The sequence below is a fragment of the Panthera leo genome, chromosome B4 (genome assembly GCF_018350215.1).
Source record: "Panthera leo isolate Ple1 chromosome B4, P.leo_Ple1_pat1.1, whole genome shotgun sequence".
In the NCBI taxonomy this organism is placed as follows: domain Eukaryota; kingdom Metazoa; phylum Chordata; class Mammalia; order Carnivora; family Felidae; genus Panthera; species Panthera leo.
The window spans coordinates 29,452,944-29,465,439 of NC_056685.1; the positions used below are offsets into that span (position 1 = coordinate 29,452,944).

Below are 12,496 nucleotides of genomic sequence, written 5' to 3' on the forward strand. Positions count from 1 at the left end.
AAACATATCTCAATAAAGCTTGAAAAAAACAATAAACGCATGACATAACCTTACTGACAGAAGTAGAGAAAAATGAGTGCTCAAAGGAACTGGAAAAGAGTGCTTTGAGTGGATACTGTAAGGCTAAAGACACAAACAACTGCATAAATATTGTACTCTAGTTGGTAAATTTGTTTCTCAGAGAGGTACAGATTAGCAACTATATAAAAAAAAAACACTTGAATGAGGCACAAATTGCATATCAGAAAATCTATCCCATCTTAATTGTATGGGTCAAGGATTTTAGTAGATTTATCTAGGTATGCAGTCACCATCTTAATTCAGTTTTAGAACATTTTTGCCATTCCCACAGGATCCCTAATGATAGTTAAGTTAGTTCTCACTCCCCGTCCCAGGCAAACCACTAATCTGCTTTTGGTGCCTATCAATTTGCCTTTTCTGGACATTTCATATGAATGGAATCAAAGAATACTTGGTGTTTTGTATGTAGCTTCTTTCAGTGAGCATGATTTTGAAGTTTACCTATATAGTAACATGCATCATTTTTATTGATGAATAGTATTCCTTTCTATGGCTGTAGCACATTTTTCCCTCAGCATTATTGTCACTTTTAATGACAATTTGAAAAAGTAAAATTAGGATTATTACATCTTACCTCTGTATCTCAAACTTTTAAAAAATTTTTTTTATGTTTATTTTTGAGACAAAGAGAGACAGTATATGAGCAGGGGAGGGGCAGAGATAGAGGGAGACACAGAATCCTTATCAGGCTCCAAGCTCTGAGCTGTCAGCACAGAGCCCAATGCAGGACTCAAACTGATGAACCATGATATCATGACCTGAGCCAAAGTCGGACGCTTAACTGTGGCACCCAGGCGTCCCTGTATCTCAAACTTTTAATTATTATTTCTGAAAGAGACATTTGAAAGGTTAAGAGAAACATTGAGATGAAACATATACTTAATTTTCAAAGCCTTAAACAAATAATTGAGTTAAATTTGGTTCCTAATGATACAAATGAAATACTGTAGCATTGTTCTCCAAGTACACTGAAGTGTAGCACATATTCTTTATCCATTCTTAGGCTGATGGACATTTAGGTTCATTTCACTTTTTGGGTATAATGAATGCTGCTCTCAATATTCCTATGTTGGTCTTGGTGAAGACATAAGTTTTCATTTCTCTTAGGTGGATATCTAGGAGTAGAGTTGCCATGTTGTATGGTAAATTTATGTTTAACTATTTTTTAATGTCAAACTTTTCTAAAGTGGCTGTACCATTTTACCTACAGACAAGCAAGGTATGAATGAATTTATTTCTTCATAGTCTTTCCATCATTTGGCTATTGTCCATCCTTTTGATTATAGACATTCTGTTGGATGCGAAATGGCATTTCATTGTGGTTTTCATTTACATTTTCCTGAAAAATTATTTTGGGAATCTTTTCATGTGTTTAGTACCCATTTGTATATTTCTTTGGTGAAATGTCTTTTAAAACTTTTTAATTTTTGCCCATTTGTAAAGTTTAATCTTTTAAGTTCTTAAAATGTTAAGAGTTCTTTATATATTCTGGATGCAACTTCTTTATTGGATACATAATATGAAATTATTTTCTTTTAGTCTACAGCTTGTCTTAACTTTCTTTATTACATATATACATGTATATATATACATATATATATATATGTATCATATATATACATATATATATATATGTATCATATATATATGTGATTATTTTGAGAGAGAGAGAGAACATGAATGGGGGAAAGGTGTAAAGGGAAAGAGAGAGAATCTTAAGCAGGCTCCATACTCAGCACAAAACTTGACATATGGCCTGGGCCAAAATCAAGAGTCAGCCACTCAACCGACTGAGCCACCAAGGCATCTCTCATTTTAACTTTTTAAAAAAGGTTTTATTTATTTTTGATAGAGAGAGACAGAGCATGAGCAGGGGAGGGGCAGAGAGAGGGTGAGACACAGAATCCAAAGCAGGATCCAGGCTCTGAGCTGACAGCACAGAGCCTGATGTGGAGTTTGAACCCAAGAACCATGAGATCATGACCTGAGCTGAAGTCAGACCCTTAATCCACTGAGCCACCCAGGCACCCCCCTCATCTTAACTTTCTTAATGGCAGTCAAAAGTTTTAAATTTTTATGAGGCCCAATGTATTAAATTTTCTTTTATGAATCATGCTTTTAAACTCGTATTTAAAAATCATTGTCTAATTAAAATCTCAAGATTTTCTATTTTTCTAAGACATTTATAGTATAACTGTAACATTCAGGGATGTAATTTACTTTGAGTCAATTTTTATATATAATGAGAAGTTACTACCTAGTGTCATTTTGTATCAGCCTGAAGTATTCTTTTTAGCATTTCTTCTAAGACATTTTTGCTAATATAATAACAAATATTGTTAGTTTTTTTTTTTTAATCTAGGAATGTTTTCATTTTATCTTGAATAATAATTTTGCTGGGTATTAAATTCTTGATTGTGAATTTTTGATTTCAGTACTTGAATTTTTTTTAACATTTATTTATTTCAGAGAGAGAGAGACAGAGCACAAGCAGGGAAGGGGCAGAGAGGGAGACACAGATTCTGAAACAGGCTCCAGGCTCTGAACTGTCAGCACAGAGCCTGACACAGGGCTCAAACCCACAAATTGTAAGATCATGACCTGAGCCCATACTCAGCCTGGCCTGTGCCACCCAGGCGCCCCTTGTAGCACTTTTAATATGTCATTCCACTGAGTTCTGTCCTCCATTGTTTGTGATAGAAAGTCAGATGTTGATCTACTTAATAGTTTTATTGATATATAAGCCACATAGCATTCATTTCACTCATGTACAGTGTGTAAATCAATGGCTTTTAGTACATTCACAGAGTTGTGCTTCCATCACCATGTTCAATTTTAGAACATTTTCATTATGTGGAAAAGAAATATTCATACTCCAAGCCATCACCCACCAATCTAATTTCTGTCTCTATAAAATTTCCCTACACTGGCCATTTCAAAGAAATGGAATTTATATAGATGGTTTTTTGTGACTTGCTTTTTTTATAACTTAGCTCTGATCTCTAAAACTATCCTTCTTAATGTATATTTCTTTACTAATTAATCATCTCAAAAATTTAGTTATTTCAATTTTATTGGCAAGTGTATCAAAATTAGTTACAAATGTAATCTATCTAACAGTTAATATATTTTCTAATATTTCTAGAAAGATCTGAGTACATTTCACCCCATGTGAATAAACCTCCAAAAGCATATCACAGAACATCTAGGGCTGGGTCAACCATTTATAAAACTATCCAGTTTCCCTCACTAAATAAAGAACCTTCAGGTAATTTTTATTCTTAGTGTACAATGTGATTTTTTTTTAATTAGTAAAGCATTAATTATATGTAAATAACCAGATTGTACCAGTCTTAGTCATATAACCAGCTTAGCAAAACATAAGTGGAAGTAAACACTGATTAAGCTCATCTAACATATATGCATTTTTATATATCTCTTCCTTCCCTGTCACCACTAAATTGGAGTTCCATTTTTTTTCAACCTTCTTTTCTTGCTCACTATTATAGATTCTGCAGATGGCTGAGATAAACCCATCTTATAATCCTCCTTTTTATATTTATACATTTTCCTTTTGTCCAACCCCAGGCAGGATCTGCAACAGAGAAACTCAACATGAGGGTAAATTGGAAGGAAAATAAACATTATTTTTACTTTTCCCTTTTCCTTCATTACTATCTCCCCAGCCAATATCTAGGAACTAATTTATAGATGCCATTTCTTATTATTGCTCCAGAGGCATTATATAATCATCATCTTAGTATATTTCCTATAGATACTGAGTTTAAAGGTGTTTTTAAAAATGTAGATTATTTTTATTTGGTCTGTCATATTTTTCTAAAGTCCCAAGTAACTATACATACTACCAATACTTTGGCCAGTTTTTATTTCTCACTGTGCATCTTTATCTCAACATTTATCCATTGGCTACTTTTTACCATTCTATGGGTATGTAATTCAGAGATAAAATAAATTTGACTATTAAGTAAGGCATGATTAGGCAAACAAGAATTCTGTAAATTCAGAAAAATTAATTATAATATGCTTTTTAGATTCAGATAAGCTCTCCTCTTCTTAACTGCCAGACAATGAGATCAGTAGTTTTATAGTATATGTACATTTTAGACAAATGTAATTTATTTTAGATTCACCTGCTACTTCATATAACCTACAATACTGCTTTCCATTTATTAGCTCCTACTTTACCAACAATTTGGGTTTTCTCTCCTAAGCTAAAGCTTTCCCTTTGATAGAGGCATTAATTATAAGCAGTTATATTGCCTTAAGAAACAAGAAAGAGAAAGAGAATAGCAACTAACAAATAGTCTGAATAATTCACTATCTAAATTTCTATTCCATAATTAGAGAAAAATAATAGTAGTCTTCTTTTATGGATAGAATAGAAATGATTCCATTATAAATGTTTTTATTTTCTATCAAACTATCAAGACTTTTAACCTAAAAATAATAACAGATAAACATTTTTGGAGCAAACACCTGCCTTAAGGAAATCACAAAATTAAAAATGTTTTATTTCTTTGTACAACATATATTGTAGAAACTCAATGCATTAACTTAGTAAATTTTTCCCACTAACTTTGAGAAAATACCATCTAAATACCCCACATTATGTTTATTGTAGTGTATTTTTCTTGAAATGAGCAACCTGATACTATTTTCTTTATACATAGTTTTGTTTTTAACTGTTGAAAGTATGTATCTTAATAACAGTATTTGTAAACGTCTGTTTCCATTAACACTAGATCTTTCACTGTAGTAATATAAAACTTTTCAATAAAGATATACTGTTTTATATAGAGATAAAAACTTTATATGAGAATTTATCAATTTAATTGTTTAAGTATTTTTTACTGTCATACTGAAAAAAAACTCTTCTAGCATTTTTTAAAAAGTTTATTTATTTTAAAAGAGAGAGAGTGTGCATGTGTCCATGCGAGTTGGGGAGGAGCAGAGAGAGAGAGAGAGAGAGAGAGAGAGAGAGAATCCCAAGCAGGCTCCACACTCTCAGCTCAGAATCTGATGCAGGGTTCAGACTCACAAACTGTGAGATCATGACTTGAGCTGAAATCACGAGTTGGATGCTAAACCAGTTGAACCACCCAGGTGCCCCTCTTCCTCTGGCATTTCTGTATACAATATTTCTAATATTTCTTTTTCTTGATTTGTACTCTTACTGTTTTTTTTGTTTTGTTTTGTTTTTAAGTATTTATTTATTTATTTATTTATTTATTTTGAGAGAGAGAGAGCATGAGTGGGGTAGGGGCAGAGGGAAATACTGCCAGTGTGAAGCCTGAAGTGGGACTTGAACTTACCAACCTTGAGATCATGACATGATTGGAAATCAAGAGTTGGCCACTTAACTGACTGAGCCACCCAAGAGCCCTGGTTTTGTTTTTAAATATCAAATACCCTGCAAGGACAAACCAGAGAAAAAATATTTGTGTTAGGAAAGCTGCTTTAAATTCTTTTTAAAATTTAAGGAAGCTGTGCTTTAGAAGTGGATTAAGATTTATTTTAAATTTTTAAAAGTTGAAATCAGATCATTTATAAGATAATTTAGTAATATTATTTTCATCTTCTAGGGCATCCAAAAAATTGTATCTCAAACAAAAAAGAATGTTGAACTTACAAATACTCTGCTTGCTGTGATGTCTACAACTAAAAAACCTATCTATGAAGGTAAAAAAAAAAAAAAAAAACAACACTGCTTTACAAAGACAAATGAAATAAAACTTTGTATTATGTTTCCATTGTTTTTATTTACCAATCACCTTAAACCTATGGACCCCCTTCTCCAGAAAAACAAATGTTATGAACCAAGTGTATTTTTCTAAACCTTTCTTCAAACATGTGTTTGACACACACACACACACACACACACACACACACTATATATATATATATATATATATATATATATATATATATATGAGCTTGCTGGTTCTGTACATAATAGAATCACTTGTATAGATCCTTCTTGCTTCCAATCCAGATAAACTGATAATATATATCTCTTTTATATCTCATACCTTTAAGTTGCTACATGATATTCTATAATGTGAATGTGCTATACTTTATTCAACCATTCTTCTACTAAATGACATTTAGATTCTTCTCAAATCGGGTTTTTTACTACTATAGGCAATGGTACAATAAATATCACTGTACATATTTATCTATGTTACGGTGATTGTATTTCTATAAAAGAGAGCATGTAAACATGTATTACATTAAAGATATACATGTTTTTTCTTTTAATATATGTTTCCAAATTACTTTTCAAATGATAATAATTAATAATTCTGCTAGCAATTTCATGAATGACTTATTTCTCAGTATGTTAATCAGCCCTAGACTTTTCATACATTGGAAAACTTAATACTGTTAAGCTATCAATACTATGTAAAGTAATCTACAGTTTGAGTGTGATACGTATCAAAAATCCCAGCAATGTATTTTTAAGGAAATAAAAAAATCCATCCTAAAATTCATATGGAATTTTAGAGATCCTAAATAGTCAAAATGATCTTGAAAGAAACAAAGTTGGAGAACACACAGTTCATTATTTTGAAACTCACTACAAAGCGACAGTAGTCAAAACAGTATGGTACTGACATAAAGACAGACATACAAACTAAGGCAATAGAATAGAGGACCCAGAAATAAACCATCACATATATGGTCAAATGACTTTGACAAGGAGACCAAGACCATTTAATGGGAAAAGGAGAATTGTAAAACATATGGTGTTGAAGAAACTGGATGTCCACATGCAAAAGAGTGAAATTAGATCCCTACCTTATGCCTTACCTTACAGCTTAAAATAGATCAAAGACCTAAAACTAAGTGCTAAACTATAAAACTCTTGGAAGAAAACATAGGGTGAAATCGTAAAGACATTGTATTTGACAATAACTTCTTGGGTATGACACCAAAGGCACAGTCAAACAAAGAAAAAATGGACAGGTTTTATCACAATTTTAAAATTATTCATCAAAAGACAAGGCTAATAAAGTAAAAAGGAAACCCACAGAATGGGAGAAAAATATTTGCAAATCATATATCTGAATAGCAGTTAACAACCAGAATATATAGAGAACTCTTAAGCTCAACAATGAAAACAAAAAACTTGATATAACAGTGAGCAGAGGACTTTGATAGACATTTCTCCAAAGAAGATATAAAATAGCCAATAGACACATGAAAATATGGTAAATATCACTATTCATCAAGGAAATGCAAATCAAAACCACAATGAGATATCACTTTACATCCAGAAAGGTAGCTATTATGAAGGGAAAAAGAGGAAAAAAGAAAGAAATATTGGTGAGGATGTGGAGAAATTGGGACTCTTATGCACTACTGTTGGAAATGTGAAATGATGTAACTGTTATGTAAAGCAGTATGGTGGTTCCTCAAAATATTAAATATGGCATTACCATATGATTCAACGATTCCATTCCAGATATATACCCAAAAGAATGAAAGCAAGGACACGAAATGATCTTTGTTTATAGCAGCATCATTCATGATAGGTAAAAGAAGACTTTCAAACGTCCAACAGTGGTTAATGGACTAAAAAAAAAATGAGGCATATGTGTGCAATGGAATATTATTCAGCCTGAAAGAGGAAAGAAAACCTGATACAGCATGGTTTAGCGTATAACATGGATGAATATGAAAGACATTATACTAAGTGGAATAAACCAATCACAAAAGGACAAACACTGTATGATTGAACTTACATGAAGTATCTTAACATGGTCAAATTCATAGAGATAGTAAGTATAATGATGGTTTCCAGGAGCTGGAGGAAATGGGAATGGAGAATTATTTTTTAATGGGTAGAGTTTCAGTTTTACAAAATGAAAAATTTCTGAAGATGGATAGTGGTGATGGCTGCACAGTGTGAATATACTTAATGCCACTGAAGTATATACTTAAAAATGGTTTAAAGGGTAAATTATATATTATGTAGATTTTACTGCAATTTTTAAGATAAATAATTAAAAAATAAAAATAAATGCATACTAAAAATGTTTTAAATTATGGTTATTTACATTTAATGAGAACTAAGCATATTTTAATATTGTTATTATTAGATACTTTAATTTTCTCCAAGAATCACCTACTTATTATATTTCTGGTAGTTGCTTTTGTTATTGCAGAAATTTTTTGTGTAATAGGATTTAATTTTTTAAAAATTTCTCTCAATTCAAATTTACAGAGAAATTGAAGGACTTCCAGAAGGAATTCTCATATAGCCTATACCCAGATTCATCAATTGTTTATTCTGTATTTTTGTCTTATAATTTTCTCTATGTTCATATATATATGATATAGATAGATTAGATAGATATAAATGTGTGTCTGTCACAAACATATTATTTTTTCTGAAATGTATAAAGGTAACTTGGAAGATAGTGACCATATTCTCATCTCCATACCTTCAAATCTAAGCACACAATAAACACTATAAAAATAAATGAAAATTAAATATCAATGTAGTGATTAGTTAACTCACCACACTCAGGGTCAGGGAGAAAACAATGACCACAGGAAGCAAGGAGAGCCTTTGCAGACAACTGGCCTAAGGGATAGAGCAGCCAGAACACAAAGCAGAGCACATGCAGCATACACCAGAGATATCCCCCTGAAGTGTCAGGCCCTGGGCACTACATGACCTCTTCTTCATAAGGCCATTACTTTCAGGAGCAGAAGACATGATTGGATTTTCTCACACAGAGAAGAAGGCAGAGGCCTTGACAATGCAAAGATGGAAGAATTTATCACAAATGAAGGAAAAAGATAAATCTACAGCCAGAGATCTAAGTGAAACAGATATAAGTAACATGCCTGATGGAGAATGCAAAACAACAATCATAAGGATACTCACTGAGCTTTAGAAAAGAAAAGAAGACACCAGTTGAGACCCTTACCGCAGAGATTGAAGAGTTAAAATGGAATCAGAGATGAAGAATACTATGAATGAGATTAGAAACAGGCTTGATGCCATGAACAGCAGGCTGGAGGAAGCAGAGGAATGAATTAGTGACCTAGAAGACAAAATAATGGAAAATAATAAAGCTGAACAAAAGAAAGAAAGAAGAATTATGCAACATGAGAAAAGACTTACAGAACTCAGTGACTGGATCAAACATAATAACATTTGCATTATAAGACTTCCCTAAGAAGAGAGAGAAAAGGGGGTAGAAAATTTATTTGAAGAAATTAATAGCTAAAAACCTCCCTAATCTGGGGAAGGAAACAGATATCCAGATATAGAAGAGACAAAGAATGCCAAACAAAATAAATAAAAGCAATCCAACACCAAGACATATTGAAATTAAATTTGCAAAAATATAGTGATAAAGAAAGCATTTTAAAAGCAGCAAAGAAGATAGTAACATGCAAGGGAAAACACATAAGGCTAACTGGAGATCTTTCGGCAGAAACTTTCCAACTAGAAGGGAGTGGTATTATATATTCAACGTGCTGAATGGGAAAGATATGCAGCCAAGAATATCCAGCAAGGCTACCATTCAGAATAGAAGGAGAGACAGAGTTTCCCACACAAAAAGAAAAGTTCATGACCACTAATATGAGAAATATTAAAGGGGACTTTTTGAGTGGAAAAGAAAGACTAAAAATGTCAAAGACAGGAAAGGATAGAGAAAATCTCTGGAAATAATGACAAAACAAGTAATACAATAGGAATAAATACAAATCTATCAATAATTACTTTGAATGTAAATGGACTAAATGCTCCTATCAAAAGACATAGGGTGTCAGAATGGATAAAAATACATGACTGATCTATATACTTCCTACAAGAGGCTCATTTTATACATAAAGACACCTGCAGATTGAAAGTGAGAGGGTGGAGAAACATTCATCACACAAATGAATGTCAAAAGAAAGCCAGAGTAGCAATACTTATATTGGACAAACTGGCCTTTAAAACAAGGACTTTAACAAAAGACAAAGACACTATATAATCATAAAGGGGATAATCCAACAAGAAGATACAACAGTTGTAAATATTTAGGCACCAAACATGAACGCACTCTAATATATAAAAACTGTTAATAACAAAAATAAAGGAATTAATTAGTAATAATACAATACACAAAAATAAACTCAAATGGATTAAAGACCTACATTTGAGACCTAAAACTATAAAAATACTATAATAGAACATAGACAGTAATTTCTTTGACATAAGCCAGCCATAGCAACGTTTTTCCTAGACATGTCTCCTAAGCAAGGGAAACAAGCAAAAATAAACTATTGGAACTACATCAAAATAAAAAGGTCTTTTCACAGAGAAGGAAACCATCATCAACAAAACTAAAAGGCAAACTATTAAATGGGAGAAAATATTTGCAAATAATGTATCAGATAAGGGTTCATATCCAAAATATATAAAGAATTTATACAATTGAACACCAAAGAAACAAATAATCTAATTTAAAGAATGGGCAGAGGACATGAATTGATATTTTTCCAAAAAAGACATGCAGATAGTCAACAGATACATGAAAAGATGTTCATCACTCATCATCAGGGAAATGCAAATCAAATCCACAATGAGGTATCAGTTTACACTTGTCAGAATGGCTAAAATCAACAACACAAGAAACAACAGGTATTGTCAAGGATGTAGAGAAATAGGAGTCCTTGTGCATTGTTGAGAATATAAGTTGGTACAGCCACTCTGTAAAACAGTATGGAAAGCTTCTCAAAAAAAACATTTAAATGTTACAGCCACTCTGTAAAACAGTATGGAAGCTTCTCAAAAAAAAAAAGGAAAGAAAAAAAATACCATATAATCAAGTAATCCCACTACTGGGTGTTTATTCAAAGAAAATACAAACATTAAATCAAAAAGGGATTGCTTTCTTAATTTCCCTGATGTTTTATTTTGGTTTATAAAATGTTACTGATTTCTGTATGTTAATTTGGATCCTGCAACTTTACTGAATTCCTTTGTTAGTTCTAACATTTTTTGATGTAGTCTTTTGGATTTTCTGTATATAATATAATCTGAAAACATTTTACTTCTTCCTGTCTAATTTGGATGAATTTTTGTTTCTGTTTTTTCTATAATTGCTATGACTAGAACTTCCAGGACTCTTTTAAATAGAAATGATGAAAGGGGTACTCTTGTCTTGTTCCTGATCCCTGATAAAAGTTTTGTGTTGTTGTTGTTGTTGTTTTTCATTGAGTATGTTAGCTGTTGGCTTGTCATATCTGGCCTTTATTATGTTTAGGTACATTCCTTCTATACCTAATTTGTTGAGAACTTTTATCATGAAAGAGTGTTGAATTTCTCAAATGCCTTTTCTTTATCTCTTGAGATGATTATAATCTTTCATTTTGTTAATGTGGTGTATCACATTTATTGATAGGCTATGTTAAATCATCCTTGCATCCCTGAGATGAATCCCAGTTGGTCATGGTGTATAATCCTTTAAATGTGCTCTTGAATTCTATTCCAGTATTTTGTTGAGGCTTTTTGCATGTATGTCCATCAGGGATATTGGCCTGCAATTCTCTCCCTCCTTTCTTCCCTCCCTCTTCCTTCCTTCCTCCCTCCCTCCTTCTCTTTCTTTCTTTCTTTCTTCTTTCTTTCTTTCTTTCTTCTTTCCCTGTCTCTCTCTCTCTCTCTCTCTCTCTCTCTCTCTCTCTCTCTCTTTGTCTGGCTTTAGTATCAGTAATGCTGGCCTCATACAATGAGTTTGAAAGTATTCCCTTCTCTCCTATTTTTTGCAAGAATTTGAGAAGCATTAGTATTAACTCTTATTTAAATGTTTAGTAGAGGGGCACCTGGGTGGCTCAGTAGGTTAAGTTTCTGACTTCCGCTTAGGTCATGATCTCACAGTCCGTGAGTTCGAGCCCCACGCTGGGCTCTGTGCTGACAGCTCAGAGCCTGGAGCCTGCTTTGGATTCTGTGTCTCCCTCTCTCTCTGCCCCTCCCCTGCTCATGCTCTGTCTCTCTGTCTCAAAAATAAATAAAAACATTAAAAAATTAAAAAAAATAAATGTTTAGTAAAATACATTCATGCAGTCATCTGGTCCTAGGGTTTTATTCATTGGGAGATTTTTTGATTCCTGATTTAATTTCATTGCTGTTATTACTCTGTTCATATTCTTTATTTCTTTGTGATTGTCTTGTTAGGTTGTGTGTTTCAATTTATCTATTTCTCCTAAGTTACTTAAATAATAGTAGAGTCTTATGATCGTTTGTATTTCTGTTGTATCAGTATTGTCTACTCTGCATTTATAAATTTATTAAGTCATTTCTCTTTTTTTCTTAGTCAAGGCAAATGTTGGTCAATTTTGTCTATGTTTTCAAGAAATCAATTCTTCATTTTGTTGACTTTCTACTATT

The 12,496-nt window shown here is 32.3% G+C and overlaps 1 protein-coding gene across 23 annotated transcripts in view; it reads left to right on the forward strand.

Annotated features, from left to right (window-relative positions):
- Positions 1-5,812, forward strand: part of LOC122224032 (coiled-coil domain-containing protein 7-like) — a 233,006-nt gene extending 227,194 nt beyond the window's left edge. For 19 of the 23 annotated variants that reach the window (XM_042945283.1, XM_042945276.1, XM_042945281.1 and 16 more), the window contains 2 exons: positions 3,227-3,349; positions 5,685-5,812. In XM_042945283.1, the coding sequence (XP_042801217.1) occupies positions 3,227-3,349; positions 5,685-5,725 (164 nt within the window). In that variant the 3' untranslated portion in view covers positions 5,726-5,812. Of the gene's footprint in view, positions 1-3,226; positions 3,350-5,684 lie in introns of those variants that run through there. The other 4 variants (XR_006204633.1, XM_042945286.1, XM_042945295.1 and 1 more) reach the window with 2 other exon arrangements.
- The last annotated feature ends 6,684 nt before the right edge of the window (positions 5,813-12,496 follow it).